The following is a 23,747-nucleotide window of genomic DNA, read 5'->3' as shown; positions in this document are numbered from 1 at the left end:
CATGTAAAAAAAAAACTCCCCCTTTTTTTACAAAATACTCAATAACTCAAAAATAGAATTTTGAATTATCACCAAAAAGTATACAGATCTTCAGATTAATATAACAAAGAAGTGTGTAAAGTTTTAAGCAATAATCATAAATCGTTTTTGAGATACGGTGTGACATGTAAAAAAACTCCCCCTTTTTTACAAAATAATCAATAACTCAAAAATGTAAATTTTGAATCATCATCAAAAAGTATACAGATCTGAAGATTAATATAACTAAAAAGTGTGTAAAGTTTTAAGCAATAATCAAAAATCAGTTTTGATATACAGTGCGACATGTGAAAAAAAACAAATTGTTTTTGAGATACGGTGTGACATGTAAAAAAAAAAACTCCTCTTTTTTACAAAATACTCAATAACTTAAAAATGAAATTTTGAATTATCACCAAAAAGTATACAGATCTTCAGATTAATATAACAAAGATGTGTGAAGTTTTAAGCAATAATCATAAATTGTTTTTGAGATACAGTTTGACATGTAAAAAAAAAAAATCTCCCCCTTTTTTACAAAATACTCCATTACTCAAAAATGAAATTTTGAATCATCACCAAAAAGTATACAAAAAAGATTAATATAACTAAGAAGTGTGTAAAGTTTTACGCATAAAATCAAAAATCGTTTTTGAGATACAGTGCGACATGTGAAAAAAATACACCCCTGTTTTAGTTACAAAGTGCCGTAACTCAAAAAGTTTTAATCCTATTTCCACCAAGAAGTATACATATCATTTGACAATCATAAGAAACAACTATAATAAGTTTCATGAAATTTAGATAAGTCGTTTTCAAGTTACAGTGCGACATGTTTACGCCGGACAGACAGACGGACGCAGGACATTTGTATACCATAATACGTCCCGTCAAAATTTTGACAGGCGTATAAAAAATTTAAAAAACTTGAACCTCACACTTATCATTTCATTGGATTTACATAATATTTACAGTCAAATATTTTCATGCAACTTTCAGATGTGCAAAGTATGCACAAATAACATTCACTAAAATATTCATGTTTACAGAATGCAGTTGTCATAAGCAATTAAGAGTGAGGGATTTAAATATTTTATGGTTCATTTTTTTAATTTAGGAATAACAAAAAGATATCTTACTTTTCAACCGTGCCACTAAACAGTATTCTTGGCGGTGACGGAGATCTTTCTTCACCATCTTCTGCTGGAGTCACTGCCCTTGAATTTGACGGAGTTACTGCCCTTGAGTCTGTACTGTCCTCAGTAGAATTCGATTCTTCTAATGTCTTTTTTTTGGCTATTTCCATAGTTTTTGAACTAATGTTAGGTGCAGTTTTTAGTAACAATTTATGCTGGTCATCTTCATCCAGCTGTACCAAGAACTCACGTTTATTAGAATTCTTGTAGGACTGGAGAACACATCGCAACTGTTTAAATTCTAGCTTACATTGATCGTTCATAAAAAATGTAATATACGTATCTTTATTCACTGAAACATAAGAAAATAGAAAACATATGTAACATCTACATAATACTTCTTAACTACAATACATGTACATGTATGTAGAAGATTACAAGAAGGCAACTTAGATATTGCTCGAGATTTTACCATGGACCATAGATGTTTCATACAATTGCTGTAGAACTGCCTCATTCATTTTTACCCTTATTTTTTTTCTTCTTAACTACAATATGTAGAAGATTACAAGAAGGCAACTTAGATATTGCTCCATTGGATAAAACTTTTTTATATAACACTTGTTTTAAAAATTCCCAACATTCTGTATAAGGCATGTTCTTCTGATAAGGTCAAATGACCATTTCAAATTCCCATTATAGTCTAATGCAATTTAGGTTATTATTTCATAAGTGTACTTCAAAACATTTTGATTGGCTAAAAATGTACTGACAATGGAAATTCATTTAATAATATAACATTCTTTCTATTTTGCTGCACTACTTTGCACTTGCTACATGCATATTATGTAGGCAACCATTGCTCAAGATTTTACCATGGACCATAGATGTTTCATACAACAACTGTAGAACTGCCTCGTTCATTTTTAACCTTATTTTTTTTTGTCTTTAAACTCCTCAATCTTTTTTCAATCATGTTTTTTTATGTAAATTTTTGTTATGTTTTGTTTTTTTCTCCTTTTTCATTTTGCCAGTTTATATTGTTGCTATTGTTTATACTGTTTTTGATTGCATCCTATGATCTTTACTGATTACGCGGAATATTATACAGAAATTTGTGGGTTTCATATAATAACAAGTACCGGTCCATTAAAGTCATTATATAGATGACTGATTGGTGGTTGTTTAACGTCCAATGCCGAGGGGCAAATAGTTCATGCATGTTTAGGAGAACTAACAATAAATACAATAGGTAGGTCTTGTAATTGAGGCCATCCAAATAAGGTCAAGAAAATTTTGAAAAAATAAGGGTATATTGATTGATGAGTCTTTTGTAGACAAAACGTGTGTCTGGCGTATATATAAAATTTTAATCCTGGTATCTATGATGAGTTTATTTGGATAGAGACAGAAATTTTGAACAACCAACGAACCCCTCAGAGTGGTTGAAATGATTCTTATCTTACAAAGAGCATGTCACTATCTCTACAAGATGCATTGATTTAATAACCTGATTTTTAAGGGACATTAAATAAAATATACAGTTGATCAAAAGATCATTTTATTAGTCTTACCTGAACCACCGGGATCAAAATATGCCTTTCCATCCACTTTTTCCTTCATACTTAAACTTTCTCTCACATGTTTACCAGCTTCAATGTTTGTTAATAAAAATATCACATTACATTTCTTTCCATAAAGGCACTGTACAACATCATCTGAATTTATTTTTATATTGTGGAAATCATCTTCTCCTGGAATACAAAAAAAATATTATTTAAAACTCAGAGCTTTTCCGGAAGAAGGTTTTGAATTACCAAATCAGAATTCAGCTTTAGGATGTACACTGGTCTGATGACATGAAAAGAACAATTTAATTTATTGAACATTACATGTTATATGATCAAGCAATTTTTTTAGCCATTGATTTAAGAGCTATAGTAAAAAAGATTTTAAATTTATCAAGTAACACCACTAAGAGGTTAATAAGACATGTAATAGTCAGTCAGATTTCCTATCTACACTTTTAAAATTTTGTTTTATATATGTAGGACTCTAAAGTGTGATGGGGACGCTAAAGTACGATGGTCACGCTAAAGTGTGATGGTATACGCTAAAGTGCGATGGTATACGCTAAAGTGCGATGCCCCCATAAGCTAAAGTGCGATGCCCCCATAAGCTAAAGTGCGATGGTATACGCTAAAGTGTGATGCCCCCATAAGCTAAAGTGCGATGGTCCGCGAAAGTATAGACATAAGAAACCTAGTTTGATAATGACGTTAACAGTCGTTTATACAAACTAAAAATGAACACACGTACTCAAGATAAATTACAAATATTTAACAACCTTTAAACCATATGTTATGTCAATGACTTAAGGGGGCTCCTGGGTATAAATGATTTTTTTTTTCTAATATAGGATTTCGCTATATTTTTTCATAAATGAACTTTATCATATACTTAAAAGAAAAATGAAATAAAAAAATGGGGTCACCGTTCATTTAAGCTAAAATCTGCCTCTAGAAGAAGCATACATTTTTGTTAATGTCCTTTTTTCTGTTGACCTAATAGGAGAAAAAGAGGAAATATCGAAATAAAAAAATAACCTAATATAAGAAATCGCTTAAATTTTACAATTATTTAGTTTATGTACAGCTTATTTGAAAACAATAATAAAAAATATAGGTCACCGATGAGTTAAAAAAGATATTTCAAATTTAAGGCCAAAAAATGGCATTTTTGCACCAAAGGGAGATAATTTGGAGCTTTTTCAATTTTTAAAGTCATCTGGGGCCAAACCAAATAATTTTTTTGGGTTGTTTTTTGTACCATATCATAAAGTAACAACTAATAGTGTAATAAATAAAATTTGTAATGAAAAAATAAAGGTTTAATTTTTTGCTAAAATTTTTGTACCCATGAGCCACCTTAATTAATTTAACCTAACCGTTCTTTGTCGTCTGAAGCAAATGTAAGATAAACTTGTATCCTGCGCAGCAGTCAACCATTTTACTATTTAGATACAAAATAGTATTTGCATAACTATCCTGTATCCTGTTTTATTGGAAGCGAACGGATACATTAAAATTATTATTTATGTTGCAGTTTACTTTGCGGTCCCCGTTGTAATATTGTCACTTTCATTGAAAAGTAAAGTAGGTAAAATAAATATGCATGTGTTCATGCGTATATTTTAGAAATATTGTCGGCTAAAACATTATGTTGTGCATTGTAGGTAAATATAATATGTTTACAATGACGACTGTAAGGGGTGTGTATCATCGCCCTTTAGCGTGAGACACCATCGTACATTAGCGTAGACCATCGCATTTTAGCGTGACCATCGCACTTTAGAGTCCTACATATATATTTGCATTATGGCTCCAAACTTCTTGCATTTAATGCATAACTGCAAAAACAGCCACAACTGACTCAATTGAGATTTTGTCTTTAATGTTCTGATATAATATGGCTTCACTGCAAGCAAGAAACTTGACTCTGAAAACACAAATGATGCACAGGTTTTTAGGTTGGGCAAAAAAAAAATGTAATAAATACTCCAATCTTTCAATTCCATATTTAGTTGCATTAGTTTAGTTTAAACATATTTATTTATAGTGGATTGGGAAACATATTATTGCAACTTATATTAATCCCTTTCCACTTTGTGGTGCAGCAGCATTAGCCTGCTCTGTTTCAAAATCTACAAAGGTGTCTTTTATGAGCAAGAGATATAGCTCTCTCTTAACAAGGGTCAGCCATTTATCGTTCCCTTCCGACAGACTATCATTGTTTCTTCAGGCCAGACTTTTTTTATTATCTGTTTAACGAGATCCGCTGACTCCACCTTTCCCGATTTTAGAATAAAAATAAAAGTAGTGCTTCTTACTTTTATTATTATTTTCCCGCCGACTGTTACGAAATCCTCAGAAAAAAATAAAATGTGTTGTTCACGATACTCGCTTTCAGTCAATTTCGTTATTGGTAACAGGGCTCACACTACTTCAGAATTATAGGGAGAAGTGACTTCTCTTTTTGAAACTGGTAGGGAGAAGTGGTGAGATTTGAAAGAGAAGTGCTCATTCGCGCGGTGCGACACAATGTTTGAATTTTACAATAGTATAAAGGGCCATATGTAAATAATGTTCTTTTTATATTGTTCAATTCATATCTGAGTAAATAAATTACAATTAAAATAACATTTGAAATTAAAAGTTGTTTGAGCTTGTGAGAAACTACCAACTAAATATCTAGCACTAAAAAAAAAAAATATTTTAAAAAATGTAAAGAAATTATAATATATATCAATTACAATTTAATTAAAAATTATCTTGTGTATGACATTCAGTGTTTCTCATAAAAAAATATAAAAGTTATTAAGCTGGGCCATAATATAATATTGATATTAGTATAATAGTCTCAGAGTTAAGCAACTTTAATCAATAGTTTGAAACAATCCATAAAAAATATAGGGAATTATATACACCAATCAATTAGATGTAACCAAAAGTCTCTTAATGCGTGTGGAATGCGTAATTTTTCCCTTTGGGATCAATATTCTTCTGTCAGCTGTTCCATCCGTGCGTCCGTAGTAATTATTGTAAAAGTACGGATTTCGGTCATAGCTGGTCTGGTTCAGAACCGGAGTTTAGAAATCGGTCAATGGCGGACGAATGCAAGAAAATTTACAAAAATAAACGATGTTTGACAAGTTATTTGGAAAGGAACATGACGTTTTTAATGCAATAAATGGATTAAAAATTTACTGGAGGCAACTTTTATCACGTTTAAATGAAGTAACAAACTTATTTTGCCGCCGAAATTGAGGTTGATGTTCGTTTTCGAGTAACAAGCACCGGAAATGCACGAAGTGATAAAAAGTTGTATTTTTATCAAATAACCTGCTACACACTGCGAAGACAATGCTTCAACCTCTTTTTTTAAGATAATGAATCGTTTATGTCTGAATTTCTTTAATTATCAATAAAAAATTGATGTTTCATCAACTTGGTAAAAATTGAAAATGTCCGATATGACGGAAGCGACTGAAAGCGACTATCGTCAAGAACAGGGCGACTTGTTTTCGCTTTTGGGGGTCGGGGAAAGCGAAGTGACGGTCGGGAAGGCGACTTCTTCGCCCAAGTCGCCTGGTAGCGTGAGCCCTGCTTGGTAATATTTAATTTTTACCAAGTCAATGAAACAGCAATTTTCATTTAAAAGTAAAGAAATTCAAGGCATAAACGATATATTTTCTTCTAAAAGATTTTTAAGCTGGTGGCATGCTTTTCATACTTGTTTAATACACGAGAGCGTACATCAAATCATTCTAACTTTCGGCAAAATCAGTTATTACTTCATCAGAACTTGATGAAATTAGCCTAGAGTAAACTTGTCATCCATGTATTGCATTAGAAACATCATATTCCTTTCCAAATAGCGTATCAAACATCGTTTATTTTTGTAAATTTTTCTTCGTCCGACATTTAAATTTGTAGAACTACGGATCGGAATCGGGATTTCATTGGAAACGGACCCACTATGACCGTAATCCGGATTCTTGCGATAATGAGTACAGACGCATGAATGGCACTGCTGACAGACAAAAATTGATCCCAAAAGGGAAAATTACGCATTCCACACGCATTAACATACTTTTGGTTAGATCTTCTTGATTAATGTATATATTTCGATGTATAAGCATTGTTTCAATTTATAGGTTAAAGTTGCTTAACTCTGGGACTATTACACCAGAGACATATATACACATGTGTATATATATGTCTCTGCATACACTAAGAGGTTCCTGACTGGGTGACTGGTATATACATATATAGTGTATATGCAGCGAGGTTGATATATTTGAGTGGTCCCATGGATCTATATTAGTGGAAATACAGAATCAATACATAGTTTTTATGTTTATATTAATAGAAGGGTTAACCAGAGACATATATAAACTATATGTATTTATATTTCTCTGGGTTAATATACTGGTCTGTTCTCATTTCATTGTTCTTGTATTTTGATAAATTCTAAAAAAAAAAAAAAAAAAAAAAAGTCACTTGTAATGGTTTTATTTTTATTTTTAGTGTCGACTGGACCAATTTTGCACTTTTTTTTTTTTTTTATTTCGCCCCCTCGACCCTAATTTTTTACAAATTTTCTCGTTAAACAGATAAAATAAAAAGTCTGGCCTCAAGACCATACTCGCAAATGGTGTCAAAGGATAGCCAAAAATTCAGTCACTGAAATTTCTCCTCTGAGCAGGGATCAAACCAGGAACCTTTGTGTTAGTTGCATACCTTCCATGTTAAAGGAGATATCACTTGTGGTAATAAAGACAGGTTCCACTGCAGTTCCCTTCAAACTACCGACACGAATGCTACGACAATCAAGTGCAAGAGGGTCAAGTGTTCCTGTCACTTCGTCATCCTCTGTCATCTCTGTTGTACCAGACTTCGTATCAATCACAGCAGTCTTAGTAGATACTGTCCGTATTGGTGTCATCCCATCCCCTGAGTTTTGTCTTTTCACTTTCCGTACCGGCTGACCATCCTTGGATTAAAAACAAAATGAAATTAAATATCCTTATAAGGAATGTATGACTGTAAAATGTTACTGGTTCAAATGAGAGTCAACATTTATTTTCTAATTCTAAAGATACTTTTGTTTTGTTTATAGTTATTTGCTTTGTTGGATTGCTGTCTCATTAACTTACACTACACTCCTTTTTTTCTCTCATAAAACATATCAATAAAACAATGAAATCTAAATCTTATTCTCATTGAAGCATCACTTTCCACAAGCTTTAATTTGATTTTCCAGAGAAATTTGAGACACATTATTTCTTTGATCAGATAAGCAAAGGAAAAAACAACCCTGTCACATTATTTATGTATGTGCCTGTCCCAAGTCAGGAGCCTGTAACTCAGTGGTTTTCGTTTGTTTATGTGTTACACATTTGTTTTTGTTCATTTTTTTAACATAAATAAGGCTGTTAGTTTTCTCGTTTTAATTGTTTTACATTGTCTTATCGGGGCCTTTTATAGCTGACTATGTGGTATGGGCTTTGCTCATTGTTGAAGGCCGTACGGTGACCTGTAGTTGTTAATGTCTGTGTCATTTTGGTCTTTTGTGGATAGTTGTCTCATTGGCAATCATACCACATCTTTTTTTTTTATATCCCCCATCTTTCAAATAGTGGTCATGATCAATTAATTGCAAGGTCGTGACTTAAACAAGTTATTTTAGAAAATAGCAGGCATATCATTATTGTACGAATTCTGACAGAGTTATCTCCTCTTGTCATGAATTATGTTTGAATATCACATGTTAGTAATTGCACAAAGAAACATTGTCCGTTATAAGTATGGTTTTTAACAGACATTTTCAAATGCAAATCGGATCATTTCAAATTTAGAACTGTTTGTTGTAATGTTTAGATCTTGTGTGTTGTCAACATGTTTATATTATTATTTGTGACTTTCCATGAAGCTATTACTAGTTTGTTGTATTTTTATGATAAATTTGCTCTGAAGATTTTTTTTAGGGGAATTGATTTAATATTTTCATGTATTTGGGATTATTATAGCAATTTTTCAATGATACCCCATGACAACTGGAACTTATCCTTCAATATCAGTTATAAAATCTACTAATTTTCTCTAATAACTTGTTGGTAAACATGGTAAAGTATTAACACCTCAATGCATTATATTAATTATGCTCTCATACGTAGATATGAGACTTGGTAAATATAAATATCAACCCAGAGACAATAGGAATTCATGCAATTTCTACTCCAAAAATGGTCATATTATATGATAGTCCCAGCTACATGTATTTGCAATATTTTGATTTTATTCGAAATGAATGTATCATAACAAATGATGTATTAATTACCTCATTTTCCATCCTAGCAATTCGATTGGCTTTCCCAAATGTTGGAGATGCTGGACGTTTTAATGGAATAACATTTACTAAATCACTTAGTTCATCAGGCTCATTGTTTTTAACTTCCTGCTTGGAATTCTGGGTGATTTGTTCTGGTTTAGTACTGGTTTCTGGTTCATCTTCATCAGAAGATAACGTAATAGTAACTGTAAACACGGTAAAGAAAAAATGTTATTTTTTTATAGATAATTTTTTTTGAAATATTTTCATGATATAAACAAGTTACTATCATAATGGTCATTAAAAGTTTAAACTACAACAACTTCATGAAAAATTTGAACATTTCTTTACTAAAATCTCCTACCCTGTATGCACAAAGGAGAGGAAAACTCCCCTTCTCTATTTTCCAAGTTCTTTTCTTGAAAATATCTTAATTTAAAAATACCCTATAAAATATTTATCTAAATTTTCACTGTACACATTCCTAGTAAAAGTAAAATCTGCCAGTATTATTACCAATGTTTATTCAACTGATCAGGCGGAGCTTACGTTTCATTTTGCATAAGGACAGTCTATTCAAAAATGTGTGTTATAAGAATGATTGCCGTTATAATTATCATTACTGATTTCTATTCACTATCAATGTAACCAAACAGTGTAATGATTACATATTTTAACCTGATCAATTACCATAACTGGACACTTCATTGATAAATTTATCCCGAAACACCTTTCTATGATGTGCTAATTGTTAAACTTGGCCCAGTCAATTGAAACAAATCAAGTACTAACAGACGTTAATTCCTAGACAAAATGAAAGGTGAAGCTTATTTAAGTCGTCTGCTGGAACATCATGATTTAAATCAAAAGCACAAAAATATTTGAAATAGTAATCCTTGTTTGCAGTGTCTGCTTTTACCTGGGTCTGGAATTGGATTAATCCTCCTTGAATGAACCAGTTTATACTGTTTCCCAGAATTCCTCACTGTACGGCCAGCTTTGATTTGGTCCTGTGTTTGTTTTACTGCATAATTTCCATGTTTTATCGTATATCCACCATACACAGAAGCTTGTTCACTAATTTTTTTGGAATAAAATTGTTTTTTATCTACTACTAACTGTTTGGAGGTGTCAGTCACAGGTAGTAATTTGATGTCTTCAGGGAACATCCGAGAACATCGTTCACATTTAGTTAAATTACTACTTAAAACACCACAATATTTACAGATAGCCACATATTCCTTGCTAAATTTGTCATCCTGTAAAATAGAGAAGAAGATATAAACCCTTCAGTAAATCTATATTCTATATTTTTCAAGCATTCTGAGAGTATTGCATGGCAATGCATAGTCTCTGTACACAAGCTCTTTGCTCATTTTGGGAAAATTTTAGTTGGATTCTGTTTGCTTGTAGATAAGTTTTACAAGCCTGAAAGCAATTTTACAAGCTATGTCTGTGTGACTTGTGGTTAAGCATGAAGACTGTAAGTGTACTCACTTTTGTAAACATGGATTGTTGTTTAAAGATAACATCCAGTTGCAAACATTACATGCATATAAGGACTTAAATAAGTTTATATTTTGTGAATATGAGCCCTGCTTTGTCCTAGATAGACACACTAAGTTAAATGTTAATTGTAATAGTTTACAAGGTTACAGTCTGTAGAATATTTTGTACAAGAACATACAGAAAGTAAACATAAGAAAATGTGGTATGAGTGCCAATTAGACAACTGTCCATCCAAGTCAAAATTTGTAAAAGTAAAACATTATAGGTCAAAGTACAGTCTTTAACACAGAGCCTTGGCTCACACTGAACAACAAGCTATAAAGGGCCCTAAAAATAACTAGTGTAGAAAGACATGTTAAGGTGGTACCTAACACTACAGGGAGATAACTCTATAAAATCAGATAAATGTTTTAATTACGTTGTGTTGTTAAGGGAATATTAAGCTTCCCAAGGATCAACATTAGTGTTTGTCAAACTACTATATTACCAGTGTAATTTTTCTGATAAATTGGTTTGTTCAAATCTTTTGAATTTTTTATATTTCTGTCAAAAAGTCAAAGTAAATACTTTGTAAGAATTGTATGAAAATTAAACGAGACAAATTAATTTTAGTGAAGGTGTTGGGTACCATCTTAAACCAGATTTTTAACATGCTAGTCCACAAGGTAACAATCAGTGGAAGACATTTCATAATTAACGGACACATTTTGATAACTCAGACCCTATTTGCTCTTGCACTGAAATGCTTTGTGCTTAGGGACAAAGCAGCAACTATCAATTTTAATGTCTTTGGTTTTACCATTGTTTACCTAGACATATATCAAACACATAACCCACAGCATTAGAAACAAAACAAGCTATCACAAGACCCCCCCTCCCCCACAGTGTTAGTAAAGTGATGAATAAGAACCAACAGGTGAATGATTTAATTCCAGATGTAACCTTTAAGGTGGTACCTAACACTACAGGGAGATAACTCTGTAAAGTCAGCTAAATGTTTTAATTACATTGTGTTGTAAAAGGAATATTAAGCTTCTCAATGATCAAAATAGGTGTTTGTCAAACTGCTATATAACCAGTGTAATTTTTCTGACAAAACGGTTGGTTAAAACTTTTTGAAATTTTTATATTTTTGTTAAAGGGTAAAAGTAAATACTTTGATAAAATTTTATGAAAATTAAACGGGCCAAATTAAATTTAGTGAAAGTGTTGGGTACCACCTTAAATTAGATCATATGAAAGGTATACACAATATTGACTTACTTCTTTTTTTCCATTGCTAGAATCTTTTGACTGACTAGAATTATCTGAAATAAAACAAAAAAATATTAAACAGGATTTCAGCAAAGTATGATTTTGAGGTCAAAGACCTTTCCATAAGTACTGATTTGGGGATATTTCATAATTCTACATCGATGTCCTGTAGCCTTTTAAATGTTTACTCTGATCAAATATTAATCCCTAGTAAGGGCTGTTCCAGAATTTGATGTATAGTGGGGTATAAGAGGCCCTTTTTTTAAGACCTCAATCACTTATAATAGAAATGTTCAATTAAGTTAGAATTTTTGAAAAATCTGATGGAAAATTGCAATTGTATTTCTCCTTCATATCTGCTTTCAAACTTGTTTACTGACAGGGCTAGAATTCATACTTGGCTAATTAACATAGAATTCAGTTTCATTTTACATGTAGCTGCTTTTTGGGGTAGGTGGACAACATCAAAAAATATAAATTTTGTTTTTTGGTGTAAAAATCTGGTTACTGTGTAACCTGGTTCCAGTGTAACCTGCCTAATCCGACACCGTAGTATTCCAACATCATACTTTAACCAACACATTTTCATGGTTCCATAATATGCTCATTCTTGCAGAAAAGACCAGAGTACTCTAACACCCTGCTTTATTTGACATTTTTTTCTGGCAGCCCAGTGTGTTGGATTATGCAAGTTACACTGTATATATACATTTTTGTGTAAGTTACCATGAGAGGACTCTGTATCTGTTCCTTTGTTTGGATGTAGAGGTGGTCTGAAAGTAAAAATGATAATAAAATTAGCTACTATAAAATGTGTGCATTTAGGAAAGTACAATCAACACTATCATAATACAGAAATGCAAGTTGTATTTTAGAGACCCTTCCATTATTTTCGCAAAAATATAAAAAAAAAAAAAAAAAAAAAAAAAAAAACTTTCTGAATTTACGGTATACATGTATATATTGCTCACATGATTTATTGAAATTATTAAAATAAGTTTAAAATTGACTAACATTCAAGTTCATTTTGTAGAGAGATTGCTTTGTATTTTCAGTGACTTAGTGTTGTGAGAACACTCTTTTTTCCTATAATGATCCCTTTTGATAATTACCAAGCAACTATTTGTTTTGGATTATCTACATCTAGCAAAGACCTCTGCTCAAACAAGAGCTAGTTGATGTCTAGAATTATATCTCACTCTAGAGGAGGAACACTGAAATGACCTAGATGTAAGTAACTATTGGTCACTGTAAGACCTTCAACAAGGAGCAAAACCCATACCACATAGCAAGCAATAAAAAGGTCCAGAAATAACAAAATGAAAAACAATTCAAATGATTCAGCAACAAACAACCACTGAAATACAGGCTCCTGACTGGAGCACATATAGGGCATCTTTTAATGTGGAAAAGTCTGGAGATGGTGATACATATTTCAATGATGTTTAATACACCCTACCTTGCTAAATTTGTAGCCGATGGAGGATCAGTAAATTTCCACTGTCTACCTACACCATTTGGTAATGTTTGTGAATTGGAATCAGAATCGGTCGTATAATTTTCTCTGAAATGCAAAATAAAAACTGTGAAATAACAAATTACACGAATTTTAGTCAGTGGCAAGTAATATATTAAGTTCTTCCTTAAATTTTTTTACAAATTAAATCATTAATTACCAAAATTTAATCAACATGTGCTCACAGTGGTAAGACATGTAGTGCTGTAGGTTTTGTCTGACTGAAAAGAGTTTTGTATGTCTGAAAAAAATCAATAAACTAAGCTTAAAGCAGACCTGCCAACTTTTGAAAATCTCCATGGGGGATTTAGCCCTCGACCAGATTTTTAAGGGTTACAATTTTAGCGACTTTTCTGTGTGCATTGTTTTTTACTCCTAAAATTGTCTAAGTTCTCTTCTTTTTTCTTTTGGTATACTAATGATGAGCTTGATTTCTTTTATTTGCATGATTCTTGTACTATTAAATTATAAAATTGACAAAATAACTGAAGAATAGAGAAAAATAGCATTAAAAATAAAGGATTCAAAGTAGAGACCCCCCCTTTTCCCCGTCCAAAGACCTTCTTATCTATGAACCTTGACTCAAAAGACCTAAAACTACATGTCCTAAAGTTAGAAGGATGAAGACAGATTTTGATTTAGTCTTACTTATGGTCTTATCAGTATCAATGAGAAAATGGATACAATTTGAGTTATCTTTCTTTGTATTCAGAGGTGCTCTTACCAGCGATGGCTTATACAGTAACACAGTAGAAGTGAATACAAATTGGCGTCAATTTTAAATCAACACACACACGACATCTGGTTTCAAAAATGGTTTCAAAAATTAAACGGATTTCAAGATAAACGATGTTTTCTTGAGAGTTCATTACAGTTCTCATCTTTCAATTAATTATGATTTTGTTGTGGAACTACGGCAAATGTTGCAAATTGTGCATGTATGGTAAATTGATTAAAATCGAAAGGCTGTTTGACCAAATTTGTGTATACAAATTAATTTTGAGGACTGTTACGACCCATTAGGTAATCTGATTACATACAACCACTAATTATGACACCTGTTGTGACTGTTGATTAGGGTAGGGTCGTTAACTTGTCATAATATGTCCCCAGGTAAAATTATTGATTTTTAAAAATTGATCAGAAAAACTTCAAAATCAGTAAACAATAATTTTTTCGGGTATATTTTTTGAAAATCAGGATTTTGACTAGTTTAACGATCCTGATATCGGGATTTGGGTTCAGGGATAAAAATCGGGATGATACCGCGAAAATCAGGATAGTTGGCAGGTCTGCTTAAAGTGTTGTTTTTTAAATTACTGTTTTTTTATGATGATATTCATGGTAAAAATTGCAATTCATGCTTTTCCTTCGTCATCACTTAAGGTTTCAAGGGATTACTGGGGATAGCTCCTTGATTATACTTCATATCCATTTGTGTGCACCCAAAAATACAATATTAAGTCACAGAAATGAGACAATGAAACCAACAGACATACAGACAGGAATTGAAGACTGGACCGACAGCAATTGGCAGTCTGATAATTATAATACATCTACCAATATAATTTCCACCTCTAATCGTGAAAATTATCTTTTGTGATTATTTTGCATATGATTCCATTACTTTTTATTTCTCTAATAAACTTTAATCTAGTTCGCTTGTCAACAATGAAGTTGCAAATTTATCAGGCGATGGAATGGTTTTAAATCCTGGCACTGATTTGACCTATGATTTGACCTCTAAAAATCAGGCTGTGGAAAACCATGTTTGACTGACCTTTATTGACTCGGATTGCCAGTTTTATTGTCAAAGGTTGCTGTCTATCCATAGCAACCCTTTTATGTTTATTCTTACCATTTGCTTACCTAACCATATTCAATCATGTGGCATTACTTTTCAATAGTTTGTCCTTACCTAACCATGTTCAATCCAGTGGCATTGCCTTTCAATAGTTTTTCCTTACGACCCCCACCTATCATGGATCCATCCGGTGCTTGCTCTGGTGCTGTAAGACAAATTAAATGTAAGACAAAGGGAAATTTCAATAATAGTGTAGGCAGGCTGGTTAAATAATTCTATTTTTGAAGATTGAGTTTTGTTTTAGTGGAGAGTTGACTCAATTACAAGAATACCACATCCTTTTTAATATAACTGTACAGAAGACTTTAAAAGGAAAAGTTCTGGACTGTTAACTATGCTTAAGATCATGAAGATCATAATATGTGTTTGGGTCAACATGACAATAAATGTTAATTGTAGGTTATTTGTAAATTGATTTTACTGTTTTAAAGTATTTAACATAGACCTTGTAGACTTTATTATGTATATATTCATTTAGGAAAATGGTCTTGACTTTAAAAAAGTTCATTATCATAAATGCATGTTTTTTTATTATTTTTCAAATGTTCTCTACTAACATGACTAACAAGAAAGTGTCCCAATTACACAAATTCCCCATCCACACTATCGTTTTCTACATGTATGTTCCGTGGACCATGAAAATGGGATAAAATCTCTAATTTGGCATTAAAATCAGAAAGATCATACCATAGGGAACATGTTTACTTAGTTTCAAGTTGATTGGACTTCAACTTCATCAAAAAATACCTTGACCAAAAACTTTAACCTGAAACTTGCACTATCATTTCTATGTCCAGTGGACAGGGTTGGCAAAGTATTACCCGCCCGGGAAAACCCAGGTGGGAAAACCCAGGTTTTCCCGGGCTGGGCAATACTCCCTGAAATGGGTATTACTGGGCAATACTGGGCAATATGAGTTTTTAAGCTTATTTCAACACAAAAAAGTAAAGACTTGTGTTAGTTTCATAGTGTTATAGCTAAATATATACATTTTATGCATATTACCATTAAGAGTCATTGTTACAAGTTTGAAAATTCAATTTCATTCTCTACTTCCCTTATTCTATGTAGGCAGAATACAAGATTTGAACATTTTAGGATACCTCATTAATTTGCTAGCATTGTTTCAATAATGCTTACTTTGCAAAAGAATACATTTTATTGCAGTGTGGCTAATTCAAATAGAAATACAATCATATTGCTAAATAAAGTTAATAAACACCCTACAGGGTCATGTCATTAACACTTATAGAAATGAAAAGGCTGATTATTGTTATATAAATATATCTGTATTCTAATCTGAATAATTACTTACTAATTAGCATGATTAGTGATGACTGATGATATTATTTAAAAGAATTTTTTCTTACATGCAATTGTTAATACTTAATATTAGCTATATATATTTGAAGTAAATGAATTCTTTGGCTTTACATGAATGCTAACAGTCTGACCAATCTAGACAGAAGGGTGATTTAATAAATTTTTAGGATAAATATTGAGAAAGGCTTTTTGCTATTTATGTTTGCCTAAAGTGTCTTCTTATACACTTGTCTCAGAGTTGCTTAAATAATACATTTTCAAATGTATACACTTGTATTATAAGTCTCTTAAACAAGTTTCTTTGGTTACATCTTCTGACATCAGACTCGAACTTCTCTTAAACTGAATTTAAATGTGCGTATTGTTATGCGTTTACTTTTCTACATTGGCTAGAGGTATAGGGGGAGGGTTGAGATCTCACAAACATGTTAAACCCCGCCGCATTTTTGCGCCTGTCCCAAGTCAGGAGCCTCTGGCCTTTGTTAGTCTTGTATTATTTCAATTTTAGTTTCTTGTGTACAATTTGGAAATTAGTATGGCGTTCATTATCACTGAACTAGTATATATTTGTTTAGGGGCCAGTTGAAGGACGCCTCCGGGTGCGGGAATTTCTCGCTACATTGAAGACCTGCTGGTGACCTTCTGCTGTTGTTTTTTTTATTTGGTTGGGTTGTTGTCTCTTTGGCACATTCCCCATTTCCATTCTCAATTTTATGATACTGATTTGTAATGTATTGCATTTGTTTTAAATCACTGAATCTTCTTCAAAATTCAGACCAGTATTTCATATTACCCAGTATTGCCCAGTATTACCCAGTAAAACACGGGTTTTCCCAGTATTTCCCGCTGGACTGGGCAATACTCATAAAACCCGGGTTTTTGCCAACCCTGCCAGTAGACCGTGAAATTCGGGTCAAAACTCTAATTTAGCATTGAAATTAAAAAGAGCATATCATAGGGAACATGTATACTAAGTTTCATGTTGATTGGAATTCAACTTCATCAAAAACTACCTTGACCAAAAAACTTTAACCTGAAGGGGGACCAATGGACAGACAGACTGACGGAAAGACGAAAAAACGAACATCCCCTCAGACCAGAAAACATAATGCTCCTCTCCTATCTTAGGTGGGGCATAAAAATGTCCATAAAATGTGAAAGGGTAAAGCAGGAGTGAAATTCAGGGGAAGAAAAGGAGGCAGGTTACACAACCAGATTTATTTTTAGTTTAATGAGTTTGCATTAAAATATCCGGTTGACACGAAAAATGTCTTTAGTACTTACACGACAGCTCACCTGACGGTTCCACAAAATTTTCTCCATTAAATACCATTCTCTTCTGCAGTCCGTTTGGCCCAGACACCATGTATGTTGTCCCTTTAATCAAATCTCCCCCATCCTTACAGCGAACAAACTTCTTATTTATAACCGGGGTTACACATGGTGAACTCCCATTCACCTGCCCCTCGGATAAAGTCGATTCACTTTCCACTGTAGTGTCTAACTTAGTCGGAGATGTAATTAGGTCTATAATATCAGATGACTGATTTGAGGCATTCTGCTGCATTTGCACTTTTGGTGTTGATGACGTACAAGTATTTGAAACAACGTAGGACACATTCCTACCTTGACTGTCTTTTTGAACAATAACATATTGCTGTCCAAGATTTCTACTACTAGCTGCTTTTGTTTGACCCCTCCCACGCCCTCTACTATTAACATATGTTGCACTGCCACGCCCCCTCTGGTTCGTCACAGTCCCTTGATTATTCTTTGTAGAAGGGGAGGTAATTATTGTATAAGTCACATTTTGTGGACTAGACGATCCAGTTGTCTGAGTTATCTTTCCTTGTGCTGAGCTAATAGCTGCTAGAATGTCTTGGGCAGTAGATGCAGACAATACCTTAGAATTGCCACCTATATTCATCACATTTTGATTGATTATCTCACCGTTATTTGTAGATAATGTCGTCACATATGGATTCTGAGCTGGCTTGGATTGTACAGTGTTCGTAACATTTCCTACACTATTATTTGGGGCAATGAAAATCTTGTTGCCTATAATATGCTGTGAAGGTTGAATAACTCTTAGAGCTTGACTACTGGTAGTACTATTGCACACAGTTGTCTGCCCTGAACGAGATTGTACAATATAAGGTATCAACGCAGGTGACGACTGTTGGTTAGGCACTACCATTGCTGTTTGGGGGGTCTGCATCCGAGGAACCATCGTTACGCTTCCAGGAGTTTGGCCCCTTGAGACTAGCACAGTTTTTTGGGGTGCTACTACTTTTAAAACTGAACCAGCTGCCGTCTTCTGCAGCATATTTGTCTGTATCTTGGGTGACTGAACGCTAGCACTTCCTGTCAGTAAAGAAGTCAATCTAGGAGCACCTGAGTGCTGAACATTATTTATTTGATTTTTTGCACTATTCAGTGTAATTGACTGATTGCTCGGCGCCATAAGCTGAATCTGATTAACAGCTTGGGCGTTATTTCCTTGAGAAGTAGTAACATATTTGAATCTCTGAGCCCCAGAAAAAAGTGGAGTCTTTTGTTGAAGAATAGCTTGTATGGTTTCGGTTGTTAGGGTAGCAACACTTGTTGTTCCTCCCTGCATTTTAGGTATCAAGATAACATCAGATGTTTTGATTGGACTTTGTGACATAGCATTCTGTGTAATAACAGATCCCCCAGTCACATGATTTGTCGTCAAGGCAGTGGTAGTGTTAGGTGCAAGTATTGTTGTGGCATTACTTCCTGCAGCTGTTGCCAAGGTAACAGGACTGGAAACAGAATTGACAGGTTGATCATTATTTGCATTTAGATAAACATATTCATCTGAAGCTGGAACATTGTTGTCGTCTGTTGGTAGATGCACCAAAGTACCGTCAGCGGACACTGTCACATTGAAAGTTTTAACTGGACCTTCAGAGGTCAAATCAGAGGTTAAATCAGTGCCTGGATTTACAACCATTCCATCATTTGTTACAAAAGAAACAGTCCCCAGGATGTTTTGAATGTTATTGGTTTCGGCACTGGTGATGTTTTGAATGATATCGCTTTCAGCAATGTTTAGGACATTATTGCCGTTCATGTTTGTAACATTCTGGACATTTCCGTTGTCTAGTAGATTGTTATAATCAACGACTGAAACTTGACTAGCATCACTTACATCTGTATATGACTGAAAGATGTCTTGGGAATTACATCCATCTATATATTCACTGAAAATTTAAAAAAAAAGGCTGATTAAAAGGTTGCATATTTCATTTTCAATTCCATTATACAAGAACATCTTGTTTAGTGGTCCTCAGTTTTGCTTTAAGTTTTTGTTCATTAAATTTCATAAAAGGTTTCAGAGAAAAAGACATCAATTTGAAGGTTTTTAGTTTGACCCCCTTGACATGCTTGAGATGAGCATGCTAAAAGACTAATGACGAAAGATATAAATTTAAAAAAAAATTTAATTGGTCAAGATAAATCATTTCTAATTTCAACCATTCATCATGTTGATTACAGAAGTATTAATTTTTATAAAAAATGTTACCCTGTTGAATATTGGCCAGGAACAAACTGATCCTGGGCTACTTCCTCAACTACAACACTATTGTCTGACCAGCCATCCAGACTTGCAATTGGCTGAGAATCTGGTGTAATGCTGGTGAACATCTGGTTCCCTGATCCACTTGTTGTTGTGTTCTGAGATTCTTGAGAAAAAAAATTGGCCTGGGACCAGCCATGATCTACTTTATTCTCTTGGTCCTGCAAAGCTGAAAAAGTAAACAAAGCTTATAACAGAAATATTAACTGATGTTTCATGTTTACTGTAGAGAAATGGATTACAGCATTTGTAGAATAACAATATTAATTATTATACTTCACGTTAAAATGCCACATTATGATTGGCTAATACGAGGGTGTTAATTTACTCTATCACAATGCTAAGAGGGTGACAATTTTTTTGAATGTTAGTAACATTATGTTACCCTCTCGTCCAGACCAATCAAAAATAAATAATTTAAAGGACAATGAATTGAATTTACATGCAGTAATTAAATACAATATTAATGCTTAATAAGTTCTACGTTTTTGCTCAGATTTTATAATTTGACTGTAATAAAAACATCTTGCTTAACTTTTGCTAATACCCGTAGCGTTGTTATGTATGTGACGTCATAGAAAAAACTTTTAAAATAAAATAAATCTGTTAAAGACAATTATGATAGGATATTAAGTATAATAAAATAAATAACACATAACTGAGAGGGTAATAGAGCAGATTGGTACCCAACGAATGCATTGTCAACCTTAGCTTCACTGCGGTTGACAATGTTTTCTCGGGGTAACAATCTGCTCTATCACCCTCTCAGCTATATGTTATTTATATTGTTATCAAAATAACTTTTAAATTATACATTCATAAATTTACTAAGCAAAGATTGATTCTAGTCAATTTAACATGTTTGGCTATTTTATTGTAGGAGTATAGAAGTGCTCGAAGAGAACTACAACCTTCAGTATGAAAACTGACAAACTTGGTCAAATAAGATTGGAGTCAAGCACACCTGCCATGTTCAGGATTCCAACTCACAACTTTAATTGACTAGGTTTGACAGTTTTCCTACTGAAGGTCGGGGTTAGGCTCAGAGTTGACAGGCTAGTGATACAGTAGTTGGAATTCTAAGAAGTAAGAACACTTGTCAAACATAAAACTTTCTACAGTAGGGTGAGACCAGTAAAAATGAAAGGATAAACATCATGAACATATTATCTTATTTTACGAAACTTTCCTTTCATCATACTGACTGATAATTTCCTTTCTCAGGCGAGTGATTTGAAAAATGATCACAAGAAACTAATATGTCCACATGCAGTTGGCAATAAAATTAAAGGCTATAGGTAAAATAGTGATAAACAGATTATCATTGGTCATCTCAACTGGATTGCTTTTCTCACCCAAGCTATAAAATCAATCTCGTTGAGATAATAAACAACAAACTATAACCATTGGTCTTTTTTATGTATACATGTAGTTATTTGTATAATATCAGACACACAATCAATGCAAGCTTTTTGAACTCACCCGCCAAAAGGCACACATCCATGATTGGGCGATTGGCCTAATGGGCCATTGGGGCATGGTAACATCCATGCCTAGCACATTGATGGAGTACTGAATAATACAGAAAAGCTAATATGTAGTTTGGACAAACAGGTAACAGGTGTATCTGATTGTGGGCATACAAAGAGACAGATCTAATTCCATATACATGTAGACCACTTTCGAGTTATGTCCTTTACCAGAAAAAAATTGTCAATTAAATTTATTTTACACGCCTTTACGACATCATTTACCACATAGCGGGAATCTCCAATATCCCTGCACTATGTACATTCATCAAGCATCTTAATGATCATTATTGGGCAGAATAAACTAGAAATAATGTTTGTTCCGTAAATTGTAGATATCTAATTTGCAAAATAATTTATGCAATATAGCATCATATTGTTCCAACAACTTGCTTAACTTTGAAACGGAAGTGACAATGCCTCCAAACGCACAAATGATATTCACTAAAACCAAAGTTATTGACGGAGATGCATCGAACTTTGAAGTTGACTATTGACAGGCATGTCCAAGTCCAAGCCCAGGGGCTTGTTTAGTGGGTCAGACGAGGTTTTACTGTCAATGGCGGTTGCTATCTTACATAACACAGGATAGCGACAGCCATTGACAGTTGAACCTTGTCTGACCCACCACCCCTGTGGTCCAAGATTGGTTTGACAGTGTTCATGGTGTTGTGTTTAATTTAAGTAAACCATCTTTACGATATTTCAAGGATTGTTTAAAGAATATCTTCTTTTTGTTTCATTTTTTTATTACGTATAGATACGAATAATCTGAAATGAATGTTCGTTTAAATGTTCAAACCCAAACATCACGATATCAAGCAAGGCCTAAAACAACAAAGCCCAAAAATCGGCCAAATCTGTATGTGGAAAGAAAGATCAGTGTTGCTTCTTGTTGGAATGAACTTACCAGTGAGAAAGGACGACATAATTTTACATATTATGCGCTATAATTGTCAAAATAATTCAAAATCTAACGCAAGAGAGTTTACAAGTCTCACACAACATTCAACACCATTTTTCGTGACGTCATTTCCGTGAGCTGCTGGATATTGAAATATAAAATGTCATTTATCTGCGGACTATAAAAAGTGTTAGTTTTTTCAACACATGGACATATTGTATGGTTATCGTAGAGTTGCAATATTTCATTATGAATAAACACATGTATGATTGTGTAAGGGTCAGGAGTGTTTTTACTAAGAAGGGAGATAACACAAATAGTTGTCTTGTATTTTACTGGCGGGAATTTTTTAATTGTTTAAAAAATTGTCTCCCTTTATATCGATGTAGTGGTGGTTTTTTTTTTTTAAACTAACGTAATATCTGTAAAGTTAATCAAAAATTGTTTTCTTCAGCCCAAACGTAAACACAACTATCGAAATACATACACATAAAAAATTAAATATATATATATTATACTTTTGTATTAAACTGAGATAATTTAGGAGAAAATCATCTTTAAAGCATCATAGGAAAAATTCATAATGAAGTCAAAGGAAAAAAGCCACAGGAAAAAGTTCACATGAAATAAATTCACAAAAATAACATGACGGCATTTTGTATATCAGAATTTTTAATGATAAAATACCTATGAATAGAGCTTGCCAAAATATTCCGATGATCATGATGAATATGGGCGTGTTTGGAAGAAGAGAAGTGGTAGACAGAAATATATCTTAGGGAGCTACCATTTGATTTTTATGGGGGAGGGGGGGGGGGGCTAGGATGAAAAATTTTGTCCTGCTTTTTTTTTTTAGTTGTAATCTCTGTCCTGCCTTTTTATTTTTTACTCTATTCGGTCCTGCCTTTTTTTTTACTAGTTTATCCTGACTTTTTTACACAAATTGTCATTCTGCCTTTTTTTTTAATTAAGTTTCTCATCCTGCCTTTTTTTTTACTCAAAACTCCTGTCCTGCCTATTTTTTTCAAATTTCATCCTAGCCCCCCATAAAAATCAAATGGTAGCTCCCTTAGGCAGCAACCATTTGATTTTCGGGGGGGGGGGGGGGGGGGGGGGGGGGCTATGGGTTTTTTTGGAAAAAAAAGTTTGTTTCCAGTTTTTGGAGAAAAAAATAATTTGTTTTTGATTCTGAGAAAA

General features: G+C 33.2%; 1 protein-coding gene across 2 annotated transcripts in view; it reads right to left on the bottom strand.

Moving 5' to 3' along the window:
• LOC143049681 (uncharacterized) overlaps window positions 1-22,702 on the bottom strand; it is a 37,570-nt gene extending 14,868 nt beyond the window's left edge. The window contains exons 1-12 of one of the 2 annotated variants that reach the window (XM_076223338.1): window positions 22,557-22,702; window positions 20,064-20,286; window positions 17,810-19,740; window positions 15,245-15,335; window positions 13,270-13,374; window positions 12,537-12,583; window positions 11,820-11,863; window positions 9,967-10,306; window positions 9,057-9,253; window positions 7,457-7,709; window positions 2,729-2,908; window positions 1,158-1,506 (exon numbers count right to left, since the gene is read on the bottom strand). In XM_076223338.1, coding sequence (XP_076079453.1) covers window positions 1,158-1,506; window positions 2,729-2,908; window positions 7,457-7,709; window positions 9,057-9,253; window positions 9,967-10,306; window positions 11,820-11,863; window positions 12,537-12,583; window positions 13,270-13,374; window positions 15,245-15,335; window positions 17,810-19,740; window positions 20,064-20,286; window positions 22,557-22,575 — 3,779 coding nt within the window. In that variant the 5' untranslated portion in view covers window positions 22,576-22,702. Of the gene's footprint in view, window positions 1-1,157; window positions 1,507-2,728; window positions 2,909-7,456; window positions 7,710-9,056; window positions 9,254-9,966; window positions 10,307-11,819; window positions 11,864-12,536; window positions 12,584-13,269; window positions 13,375-15,244; window positions 15,336-17,797; window positions 19,741-20,063; window positions 20,287-22,556 lie in introns of both variants that reach the window. The other variant, XM_076223337.1, reaches the window with a different exon arrangement.
• Between the last annotated feature and the right edge of the window lie 1,045 nt (window positions 22,703-23,747).

The sequence above is a fragment of the Mytilus galloprovincialis genome, chromosome 10 (genome assembly GCF_965363235.1).
Source record: "Mytilus galloprovincialis chromosome 10, xbMytGall1.hap1.1, whole genome shotgun sequence".
Lineage (NCBI taxonomy): Eukaryota > Metazoa > Mollusca > Bivalvia > Mytilida > Mytilidae > Mytilus > Mytilus galloprovincialis.
The sequence above is the reverse complement of the archived record's forward strand: the minus strand, read 5'-3'. Positions and strand labels throughout refer to the sequence as shown.